A 12864-nucleotide genomic window follows, 5' to 3' on the forward strand; every position below is an offset into this window, starting at 1 on the left:
AGCAACATATGCAGCCTTTTGGTTATATAGATAGATCAAAGCTCTTTTCAGAGTCTTCTGTGCCGATCTTCCCGTGTTCTGTCTTCAACTTGAACCATTAGGAGGTAGCAAAATCTATCTAACCCCACTATATATTTGGATTCAATCATTACAAGAATGTCAGGATCAATTGAAAGTTACTATTTTGTGTTCATCAGGCGTGCATCATTTTAACTTGATGACTTTGCATAGTTGCCTGTGAAAAAGAAATATCAAATATCAAAAGTAGTGGTTATGGGTGCAAAGTTGAGGAAGAAACCATCTTACTAACTAGGTCCTGAAAATCTCAAAATCCTATTCCTTAATCTGGTTAATTTGTTGTTACTGGCTCCAATTAAATGGGAGTAAAAAAATAGTTCCCAGTGGACCAAAGTGTCACCATACCCACCAAAACTTCTTCAACACAAGAGATAAATTACATTCACCTTATCAATGTATGGTCCAAATTTTGGACCACCAAGTATCAATTTATAGCTGTATAAAATTGACACCCACAACCACAAGCAACACTAAATAACAAGAATTAATAATTGCATTTGCATTATGCAAAAGTGTGCTCTGGCAAACTCACAACAGCAAAACAACGACTAAGAAGTATGCCAAAAGATATGGTTCAATAATTGAACAAAAGCTTTTACTGTTAAATAAATGCGTTTCCCTACAATGGTTAATCTTATAATGACCTTATCGGTAATTCAATTCAATACGCTAATGAATGCCTCATTTGGCAGACAAATCAATGAAACATTTACGTTTAGTTTACATATTATGTAGAAGAAGAGAACAGAGACACAAGCCAGGCACATGTAATCAGATGGTAACAACCACCCTCCTTATCGATGGCCTGTTTTTATACCCTTAATTTTGACATTCACATAATATCAAACTATTTAGCATAACAAACAGTTAAAACAGTAGTTAGAAAGAGACAAAGAACAGATCGGCTTTTTGGTTAGCAGAATCAAACGTGCAACATTTCAATAATTACAGAACACTGCCATTCCTCGCAACTCGGAAGGAGCTTCATTGGAAAACTACTTGGAGCTTGGAAGTTAAGAGCTCCATAACTCTCCTCAAACATGGTCCTGTTCAATCAAATACCCTTCTACATTACATTATTCAATGTTTGTACCAAAAAATGCAGAAACTTGACACAAAAGCTGTGTATAATACTAGAGAGAAGATTCAGAAGCTTAATTTGTAGGGTGACTCACTCGGACTTTCTTAAATTTTACATTGAATCCCCACAAGCATTTCCCAGGCATATTCATAACTTAAGATATATCCAAAGAGCAAAAAGGAACCATCAAGTAAAGCTCATTTAAAACACTAGTTTTTAGACCCTTTCTTGTGCAACTTCCCCCACCGTACAGAAAGTCCAAAGAATCAATTTCTAGACCGGTTTCATGTAAGGATATTTTATACCAACAACAATCTGCCCTGGTGTTCCACACAATGCTGAAGTTTCCTCTCATCTGACATGATCTGTTTTCTCACTTTGACCAGTTTAGTATTGTACTTCAGCTTAAACCTTGGCTCCATTTGATAATGATCTACTGCAGGTGCTGATGACTCTGAAGAAATCTCCTCAATGAATTCGTCTGCTACATCTCCATCTTCATCTATCCTAAGACGCTTTGCATACCACTTTAGACCCTGATAAAGAGAAACACGACAACTCAAAAAGATTAATGACCTGCTAGGCGCTCATCAGTGAATAACTGGACAAAGGAAGGGGAAAAAGTTTAAAAGTGCAAAATGTCATCTAACTATGCAACTCCCCTAATGTATTTGAGAAAACAAAATAAATGCATCAATTGGATTTAGCAGAACCCGCAAAAAATGAAGCACTGGAAACTGCATAAGCAAGAAGCAATGCAAAACCTTATCCAGATCTCAGGCCAGAAAAGTTACGATAATTCTTTCTTATCAAGCAGGACAATGCCCATTGATATGCAATTAACAAGGCCAGTGAAATATTTTGGATACAAGGCATATGACAAACCGAGCAGTCTAAAATTTCACCGTGAACAATTCAAGTGACATAAAGGTGAGCAGAATAGGCTTAATGCTTGATCTAACATACATAGTTAAACTAAATCCAGCAGAAGATAGTAAAGCATGCACAAGCCTCATATGTTACCAATACTACCATAGTACCTAATTCCTCTATTTTCAGTCAATACATGTCAGCCAAACCCCATTAAAGTGCATAAAAAAAAAAATTAGGTTAACGATATTGCAAAATTCCACATTCCACAAGAATAAGATTTTCCTAGTTTAAGAATGATAGTAATAACATTCTCACAACAACCAAAAACACGATACAAAAAAAATGTAGCAGTCAATAGCAGTTCTACTCTCTATATATAGATGCTGGAACTCCAAGTGAAAAACAATGGAAGGGCCATATGATCTGCATTCTTCATGATCATGACCATGAAAACAAACACTACAACAGTTACCAATTTATACCCTGAAATTCAGATACTTAGCAGCGCAGAAGGTAAATAAAAAGCATAAATTGAGCATCCCGAATACACCAAGTTAAGCCCTTTTCTGGTCGCGCAAATTAGATTCAAGGTCTCAGGAAATTAGATTCGATTCGAAGTTAATCAAAACCAAAACTACCCTCAATTCAAGCAAGTGAAAGGGGAAAAAATAAAATTGGCTAATTGAAATTGACGATTGACGGACCTGAACTCCGCCGTTGCCGGAGGTACAAGGCGTGATAACGGGACCAGGTTGGGGGCGATCGACGACGACTTGGGCGGGAACGCTAAAGCCCCTTCTCGGAAGCCCAGTTTCCTGGACGCGAAGCGGTGTAGCACGAGGTTGAGCATCGGGTTCGGCGTCGGCATCGTGCCTGGGATCGTGGTCATGGGGTTCGTCCTTCGAAAACCCTAACAATCCAGCTACCTTTTTGAAGAATCCCATTAGTCAGATGGAATACAGAAAACGACGTCGTGGCAGCAGTAACAGCAGCGTTTGGTTTGATTGGTGTGTTTTCTGCACGCAAGCTTAGAAATTTTGAAGCAGCGAAACGAAGAGACTTAGCAACGACACCAATCTGCTTTGATGATGCACGCTCTCCTTTCGAGTTTCTATGCCAATTTAAAGTGTAATAATAAATCAGGATAAAAAAACGGATAAATTCAACAGTAATGAATATTCCAATTCCAATATAATCAATTCCAAGTGATGTGGATTTTGGTCCTCAAATTGAATGGTTGACTCAATGTGATTTTTAACTTGTAAAATAGTTTATTCAAATTGAAAAATTAAAATTTGATGAGAAATCTCACTTATAATTATAATGGACAAAGTTAAAGGATGCCTTGTTTTGAAGGAAGTGGGGGAAAGATGAATGAGTTACAAAATTTTTTTTTCAATGGTATTTTTTTTAAAGATTTTTTATAAAAATAAAAATAATTTTATTTTTGGATATCTCATATAAAAATATTTTTTATTTATTAATTATGTTTGAATAAAATAAAATAAAAATACTTTTTGTTAATTTATTATGTAAAAACATCTTTTTTTAAGAAAATTTTTTTAAAAAAAATTATAAATTGTAATTTTTCAAAAAAAAATTTTAATTTTTTTTATTTTTATTATTAAAAATTTATTAAATATATTAAAAAAATACTTTTTATTAAGAAAAATTTTATTATCAATTTAATAGCAACCGAACAAGCACAAACGTTAGTAGTTACTATTGCCATCTATTTGAAATCTCTATCTTTTTTATTTTGACCCTTCAAATTAGAGGTTAAAGGGGAAAACACACTAAAAATCCTTTGCGTTGTCATTCTCTTTCTCGTTGCTTTTCGATTCTAATATATTTATTATGAGACATGTCTTTTAATTGTTCATAAAACTTTTTACACATAGGGTAAAATTCTAGATAACTTTTCACTTATTAAGATGGTTATGGGCCAAAGAGGGGGAACAATTTTAATATAGGACCAAAACTTGAGTTTTCAAGTATATTATTTTTTCACCCCAAAATATGGAGATAGTTTAGCAGAAAATAAAATCAAATGATCTGATTTTAATTTTAATTTTTTTTATTTTTAAAAAAAATCAGAGTGTTTAAAAGTAAAAGAAAGCCTTAACGTCCAATTCTAAATAAACTTTAATACATAATTTTAATCATATTTGCACTTGTCAATAATAAACTAACTCATTTTTATATATATTTACCAGGAATTTTAGTCCTACTTCATCGTTTCGTCGTCGCTTGTACGACTTTAGGCGAACGAGAATTATCCGCTCTACAACCTCGCAAAACACTACTATAGAGTTCTTTTGGTTTCCATCGAAAAACTTTAAAGATTAACCTACTGAACAATAGAGATTATTATCTATGCAATTTTTGGATAAATTGATTTTCGTTGATCGAATCGCCTTTTTTGACTGTCTGATCATCAATCTAATCACAAAATTTTAAATTTTTTATTTTTTAAAGTAAAAATTAAAAGGTCTGATTCGATTTGAAATAAATAATTTAAAATATTTTAATTTTTTAAAAATAGAAATTAAAAAGCTCGATTTTTTCCCCTTAAAAATCAGAAGGTTCGGATTTATTTTTTTCAAAATATAGAGTCAATTTTTTTTTTTAAATAAAATGGTGCTACAAGTAAAATTAACACTCTTAAAAATTCATAATCTTAAAAAATGGTCCGATGAGTTTTAAATCATTTGTCACCTCTATATAATACCACCAAAATCCAAATAACATATATACTGGATTATGTTAAATTTTAGATTTAATTTTTAAATTTGGCTAACAAATACTTTTATCTTTATTTACGTTATGAAATATAACAAAAGTACATTTTTTTATAAGTCTTTTGTATTTACTAAACCACTTGTATATTTGATCCTAAATTTGGTAGGAATGTTTAAATAACAATTTAAAAAATGTATAAAAAAATAAACTAAAATTCAATTTTTAAATTTTTTATTTTTAAAGATAGTTTAGTCCATTTATAAAAAAAATATGGAAAAAAATTTATTTATTTAAATATTAAATTTTAAGAATAAAAATATATCATTTTTCTATATTTGTTAAAAATGATATCAAATTTTAATTTTTAAAATTTTTGAAAATATATATTTAATGATTGGATATTTTTATCGTATTTTAAAATATTTTGAAATTATTTTTCAGCACATATTTTTCATTATTATATTGACATTGAAATTCTCGTATATTTTTAACTTCTCATCACCTTCATAAATTCTAACACAATTTTCATATATTTTTTATTTTTTAACCTGATCTTCACAAATTTCAATACAAATACATCTCTATCACATATTAGGTATCGACTTCTATCTATTTATATTACTTTTTTGTGCGTTGTTTTTGTATTTTTTTAATAGATCTATGTTTGTTTGTTTTTTATCTTTTCTTTGAAATGTGAAGAGGTTGACTTGGTTTATGAAAACTAATCATAAAATTTTTCTTACAAGAACATTAGTCAAAATTATAATAACAATATATATATAGATATATAATCATAAGAGTAGTTTATTTGAGATATGTGTCCCATTTTTTGTGATCTGTAGAGGTGAGCTAATATACATATAAATTTTATTATTGACTAATGATAACTCTATTTATATTAGTACAATCAAGTAAATATTTAAACTATTAGTCTCTAAAATTTGAGTTAGGTAATTTAGTATTTTTAATAATAATGTTTAGGATAAAATAAATTTTGTTAATATTTATATAAAATTTTAAATTTAAAAAATAAAAGAGTTTATTTATTACAATTGTTTATTATGAATTTTTTATTTTAAAATTATTTTATTTTAAAATATTATATAAAATTTTAAAGAATTTGAAAAAATAAATTATTTTTCGTTATAAACATATTTATTATAATTTTTTTAAGTTTTAAAAGATGTTTATTAAACATAATTGTGGTACTTGTGCTTATTAAAAATTATTTTTAATTTGATTTTACTAAACGCAAGTGTTGCAGCTTTTAAAAAGTAGCTTTCATAAACTACTTTCAAAAAATAAAAACATTACCAAACAAAGCCTAACATTAGTGAAGATAATATGCTTGTTTGGACGCTATTATTTTGATAAAAAATGTCTTTTTTATTTTTTAACGTATTTGATAAATTTTTAGTAATAAAAGTAAAAATACTAGAAAAATAAAAATATATCTTTTCTGTTTACATTTTTTTTAATTTAAAAAAAAGATATTTTTTATGTAGGAAATAAATAAAAAAATATTTTTATATTATTATATCCAAACATAATTAATAAATAAATTTTTTTTATATAAATATAAAATTACCTCTATATCATAAGATTAAAAAAAAATAACTAAAAAAAATCTTTTTTAGAAGTTCGGCTAAACAAACCCAGTAACGATGAATAGTAAATAAGGCGAAAAGGAGGAGGGGAATAAGATGGAAATCTAAGAGAGATTACAAAACCCTAAATTAATAAACCCAAAGAAAAGAAAGAAGGAAGAGAAGGTTTCCCAGGCAATGTGTGTATTTATGAATGAGAGAGAGTGTTGGGGTCCGCGTTCCCATTGTTCCAGTCAGCCGAGTCAGTGATATACTCACTCGTATTTTGTTTTGTTTATACAAATCCCACTCTCTCTTTCTCTCTCTTCAAATCTTCCCTTCAATTAGAGGCAGCACCGCAACCATCGCCAACAACCTCACTTCTCTCGTTTCCCGTAACCGCATTCTCCATGGATTCTCGGGAACCCCACCACCAACCTTCCCATCACCACCACCCTCACCACCACCACCACCAGCAACCACCACCTCCTCCCAACATGATGGTCGGCATGGGACCCACCCAATACTCTCCCTCCATGATGGCCCCCACCACCGCCCGATTTCCCTTTACCTCCGTCGTCCACCACCAGCATCAGCAGCACCAGCAACAACAACAGCAGCAACAGCAGCAGCACCACCAGCACCAGCACCAGCACCAGCACCAGCAGCCGCCCGTTCCACCCACCAACAACAACGGCAACGCCGCTAACGATAACAACAACACCGTCGCGCTTTACGACGGTTCCTCTTCCGCCCTTAAGCCCTGCGGATTCCCCACCACCGACTCCGCCTCCGCCGCCAAGAAGAAGAGGGGCCGACCCCGGAAGTACTCCCCAGACGGCAACATTGCCTTGGGACTCTCTACCACCCACGCCTCTCCCTCTCCCGCAGTACCACCACGCGCCGATTCTCTGCCGGAGGTTCTGGTGGCGGTGGCGCAACCCCCTCATCGGAGCCTCTGGCCAAGAAGCACAGAGGGAGGCCTCCTGGCTCCGGCAAAAAGCAGATGGATGCGCTTGGTACTATTATTTGTTTGAAGTAATTTTCTTTTTAATGTCATTGGTTCGTTGGTTATCGATTAATGGCTTTCTTTATTGGAATGTGCAGGAGCTGGTGGGATAGGTTTTACTCCGCACGTGATCTTAGTGGAGTCTGGTGAGGTATGCAGTAGGATCACTGAGACATAGATGAAGCTAATGATTATGAGTTCTATATAGTCTACAAATCACTGATATTAACTAATTATCTATCTTCTTAGTTGCATTTTTTTGGGTTTTGATTACTATTTGGTTCAATGGATGCTTGAAATAGAAGCAGAATTAATACTTGCAATGAGTTTAGATTGTTTTGTTTACTGTAGTATCTCAATATATTTGGTAAATGGAAGTGGCATGATGGTTTCATGTATTCATTGAGTGTTGATGTTGGTACCGTGTTATTGGATTGCCTCTTTCCATTTTAGTGATGATGGATATAATGCTTCGCTTTCAGGATTTTGAAGGTTGGTTATGTTATAAATTGCATTGATAGTGTAGATCACCTGTATCTGTATTGCAATCTTATATTGTGAATTACTTTCTTTTTAGGTGGGTTTGTAAATCATCTTCTTCTTAAGTATCCATTGTCTTATATCCTTCTTCTCACTGGCATGTTTCTCTTGTTTGCAGGATGTTGCAGCTAAAATTATGGCCTTCTGCCAGCAAGGACCTCGGACTGTAGTCATTCTTTCGGCTAATGGTGCAATCTGTAATGTCACCCTTAAGCAGCCGACAACGTTGGGGGGTACTGTGACATACGAGGTACTTTTTTAGGTCCCTTTTACAATATATTAACAACTGTTTATCTGCCATGATGAAAGATTTATTAATATTGTTTATATCAATGATATGGTATAATATATACTTGCTTGGTAATTGATATGCATATTCCTAAAAGTATGGGTTGGCGAGGACATGAAACTACATGCATTTCTTGTTGTCTAGCATGTAATCAACATATTCCATATTCTCCACTATTTTGCTTGTAAATGTATAATCTATCAGTATTATATATCATAGTGCTTCATTTACCTCGTAATAAAACATGAAAGCCTGTGTACCTTGTGGGATACCAGCTGAAATAATAGTTTTGTATCTTTAATTTAACATCCTTTCTTTATATTCCCGTCGTTTTGGTTGGTTAAATAATTTGCAAGCGTTATTTTCTGTGCCATTGAAGATATTTGGAATCATAAAATCTTGAATTACTGGAACTATTTAGGCACATCTACTTTAAGAAAAGGTTTCAAAAGGTATACTGAATTCTGCATGTTCAGTTAGAATTAAAAACCTTAAAATTGATTTGAATGATATTGGATTAGAATCTGAGTTATGAGATGCATATGAAATGTTTTCATATTTTTCTTTTTTATCCATGAATGAGCTGGAAAATATGTTCTTTGGACATTTATTCCTGCTGGAGGGAGCTGGACCTTACATTGTATGGTGCAGCTCCACCAGGATTCTGTATCCATATGTAATTTGGCCAGCGAAGGAAAGATCTTTCATATTTTGAAGTGCCTTCCACAATTTAATTTGTCAGGTTAAAAGTCATCACCTTTCTACTCCCTTTCTTGTCTATCTCAGGTTTTTTCTGTTGATCCAACAACTAAGAATGCTGTGAAGCTTTACGTGAAGTATTACTTATAAGAATATCTTGATGAGAATTTTTCATGGTTGCTTAATTAAAAATGTTAAATAAACACATGGATCAGCACTCATTTTCTTGATGTATATTTAATCCTCTGATCAGCACTCATTTATTATATTTTTTGTTTTTAGGATTGTGAAGGGAATTATGAGACACAGGAAATTAGAAAAATGTTTTATTATTTATTCTTTTTCCATCACAAAATTTTGAAAAGAAAAAAAACACCAAAATTGAAAGTCAGAAAATGAAAATAGATACCAAACACTTTGCGTGTTTTTTTCAAGTGTTGTTTTAACCTGTTTTTCTTAGACCAGTTGTTGTTGGTCTGATAATAATTTGGGTAGTGGTGATGGGGGGTCAGTAGTTTGGTACATTTTGGAGTGTGGTTTTTGTCCTAATTCCTAATTCTGAGAATAACTACTATTTGTAGATGCTCCTTAATTTCATTCCTGGTTGGTGGTGTTGACCTTCACTGAACCAAGTTTTGGAACACATAATTGAGCATATTAAGGGTCTCTGCGATTTATGTTTCCTGTTTTTTAAATTTTAACAAAGAGAAGAATAAAGAAAACAATGAAAAGGTGTTTTCATTTCTTATTTTCAATTTTTCCTTCACATAATACTGAAAATGAAACAAGTTTGTTGGAATAATTTGATTCACATCACATTCAGGTTTACCCCTTAAAATTTATTTTCAAATTCACTGTTTGGACTTATGGCGGTTTGTTTTTTGAGAAGGAACCAGGTTTCTCAGAATCTTCCATTACATATAGCTTTAAATTTATATAAAGATCTGAAGATGTCATTATTTGACATTGTTGGCTGATTACATTATTATGCATATAGGTTTAATAATTCTCTTCACTTGATGTTTTCGTTACAGGGCCGATTTGAAATTATATCTCTGTCGGGTTCTTTACTACATTCTGAAAATAATAGTGATCGAAGCAGACCGGGCGGCTTGAATGTCTCCCTTGCAGGTTCCGATGGACGAGTTTTAGGGGGTGGAGTTGCTGGAATGCTAACTGCAGCATCACCAGTACAGGTAAAGCTCTTAAGGGGTAGAAAATTTATATCTATTTTTCATAATGGTTCTCGGCCTTAACCCTGTATAGATTATCTAAAATTGTTTATAGTTCATCACCTCATAGGCATTGAAGGGTTTTCCTCCCCTTTCGGCATGAATGATTAAACTGTGTGGCTTATTTAAAATGATTAACAGGTCATTGTGGGTAGCTTTATTGAAGATGGCAAAAAGTCAAATAGCTCAAGTAACAATAAATCAGGGCCTTCGTCAACGCCATCAACCCAAATGCTAAATTTTGGCGCTCCTATGACTCCAACCAGTCCTACCTCTCAGGGGGCTTCCTCGGAATCATCTGACGACAATGATCAGAGTCCTCCTAATAGGGGGCCTGGACTCTACAATAATGCTAGTCAGCCCATTCATAATATGTCGATGTACCATCATCAACTATGGGCTGGCCAAACTCAGCAGTGAGGACAGATTTTAGGTTTGAAGAGTTCAGTGCAGTGCGGGGGCGGGGTATTTTCATGATGACTGTTGAATGTAGTGGCTAGAGGTCAAATTCTAAAATGCTAACATGCCTTATTGGGACTGATTTCGAAGAGCCTATCCTAAGGCTGGAGTTTGTTTCTCTCCATTTTTATGTTGATTAGGGTTTTTAAAATCATAATTCAGGTGATGCTAACGTTGCCAGTGATGATAGCTTTTAGTCTTTTGAGCTTGTTGCGGAATTTGATCCGTTTGTGTTCATTAGGTGCTTGTATTGTGTTCTGAGGTACGTGTCCATTTTTAGATGCTGTGTGGTATATATCTCTTTGGCTTTGCTTAAGCAGTTAAGCTTACCAAAGCGCTCTGGCAATGGACATCAAATTGCTATCCTGCCTCATCCATAGATTGAGTCAAATTCTTTCTGGTTGTTTTGGCTTTGACAAAGATGTGGTTTGGTCAACCAAGACTAACTTTGCAGCCAAATTTGTCCTTTGACATGCATTATTAAATTATGGGATGAGTATCGCGGTTCCATTAATAGTTGAGATGTCAGCTTTTTATTCTCTTCTAATATTTGTGATGGGTTATGGGTGCAAAAGTTGTTTTAAAGTAAGCCATAGGTGATAAGGTGGTGATCATCACACTAGGGACACGTAGAAATACATATATTTTATATACAAATGGCTGAGTTTAATAACCCAAGCTTTATGTGTGATTTGATTGAATTGTAATTTAGGAATTGGAGCACTATATGTGGCCAAAATCACGATTTTGGTTGGTAGTTTGCACTACGGCCTATGGTATGAAATGGGCGAAAAACCGTGCAAAGTGTAGAGCAACATGATAATGACCAAGTTTGATTAAGTCCACTTAGAATATGGCTTTGCATGACGACTTATGTTGATGTACCGTGTATGGATGCACCACAATATTTTCTCGCCGACGTACCAACACAATACCCAACCCTCTTCGGTTCTTCATTTTCGTTTTTCAATATATTTCTTGGCCTTTTGACTCCCAATCTAGTTGGCAGATGTTTTCAAAATTTTAAATACTCGCTATATTTCAAGTTCAGCAAGGAATAACTTATTTCCATATTTTAATAAATAGCTTTTGCAATTAATTGTTGTGTTAGTTTCATGAGGAATCATTAAAACGCAGTAGTATTAATTAATTTCTGATGTAAGGCGTCAATGTCATTCTCATCCAGCTAAACGGATACTGAGGGGCACGAAACGACAACTAGCTCCCTTTTTAAAAATATTCATGTGGATATCACTTGGGATTTTAAATGTTGAAAACCTAATCTTGAATTGATGCGTCACATGATTTATCATATTAGTATTATAAGTACTATACACTTTTTGGGTACATATTTATGTCCACATTGAATATGAAATGGTAACTAAAATTTAACATTAAAGACGGTGCTGGCTAACGAAGTTAACAATGGGTTATGTATATAAGTTGCGTGTCCAGGAGCCTAACACCACTGAAAGCGAGAGGCCACCTCATACACTCACACCACGCGCCTCCTCACACGCGTAAGCACTCTCCAACGGCTACTTTCCATGCAAACTTACTTAACCCACCAACATAAATAACCAAATTGCTAAGTTTGTTTTGTTCCCTTCTTGTTCCAATTTTCAATCTCTATTCTTCTAGCCCCTTCCATGGATTGCTTGGTGATGCCGGTCTCGTTGATCCGGCGACGCTCCGTGAACTCTCGGATGGGGTATAGGCCACTGGGCAATGATGGGCTGTTGGATGATCATGAGAGGCCGGTGACTGTTGTGGTTGGGAAAGAGAGGAGGGTGTTCATGGTGGAGCCTTTCATCTTGCGAGAGAATCCATTCAGGGTTTTGATGGAAATTTCAATGAAGAAGGCGGAGAAGGATCACTTCCACTTCACGAGCAACGAAAGAAGAGTGATATTTGTGGATGTGGATTCAATATTGTTCGAGCATATGCTGTGGCTAATGCAAAATGATGCCTCTTCTCTCTTCCAGCTCAATTTGAAGGAGATCATTGACTTCTATTCTCAGGATATTTAATGTAATAATATAACTCATAGATTTCAGTAATATACCTCATAATTAATATGTTATCCCCTGTTTCTTTTCTTTTGCTAAATTTTAATTTTACCTTACTATAAACTAGGCTAAAGTCACTTTGTTATATAAGAATGTGGTTTAGTGCAGTTTCTAAACCATTCGGTTCGTTTCTAAAAGAACTGCACCATAAACACCTCTAGATAAGATAATTTCAAAAGAATCCTGCTAGGATTTTTGTAACAATGT

General features: G+C 33.8%; 3 protein-coding genes across 3 annotated transcripts; 2 read left to right on the top strand and 1 right to left on the bottom strand.

Moving 5' to 3' along the window:
- Window positions 1-984: 984 nt before the first annotated feature.
- Window positions 985-3468, bottom strand: LOC112748025 (uncharacterized). Its single transcript, XM_025796233.2, has 2 exons — window positions 2737-3468; window positions 985-1695 (listed from the first exon to the last, which is right to left on the bottom strand). Exons 1-2 carry the CDS (start codon window positions 2974-2976, stop codon window positions 1459-1461), a joined length of 477 nt encoding a protein of 158 aa, XP_025652018.1. The 5' UTR covers window positions 2977-3468; the 3' UTR covers window positions 985-1458.
- A 3014-nt stretch (window positions 3469-6482) lies between these two features.
- Window positions 6483-11102, top strand: LOC112748027 (AT-hook motif nuclear-localized protein 8-like). Its single transcript, XM_072217566.1, has 6 exons — window positions 6483-7280; window positions 7328-7379; window positions 7468-7520; window positions 8028-8159; window positions 9932-10093; window positions 10271-11102. Exons 1-6 carry the CDS (start codon window positions 6771-6773, stop codon window positions 10547-10549), a joined length of 1188 nt encoding a protein of 395 aa, XP_072073667.1. The 5' UTR covers window positions 6483-6770; the 3' UTR covers window positions 10550-11102.
- A 1135-nt stretch (window positions 11103-12237) lies between these two features.
- Window positions 12238-12618, top strand: LOC112748029 (auxin-responsive protein SAUR77-like). Its single transcript, XM_025796236.2, has one exon. The coding sequence runs from the start codon at window positions 12238-12240 to the stop codon at window positions 12616-12618; it is 381 nt and encodes a 126-aa protein (XP_025652021.1).
- The last annotated feature ends 246 nt before the right edge of the window (window positions 12619-12864 follow it).

The sequence above is a fragment of the Arachis hypogaea genome, chromosome 15 (genome assembly GCF_003086295.3).
Source record: "Arachis hypogaea cultivar Tifrunner chromosome 15, arahy.Tifrunner.gnm2.J5K5, whole genome shotgun sequence".
In the NCBI taxonomy this organism is placed as follows: domain Eukaryota; kingdom Viridiplantae; phylum Streptophyta; class Magnoliopsida; order Fabales; family Fabaceae; genus Arachis; species Arachis hypogaea.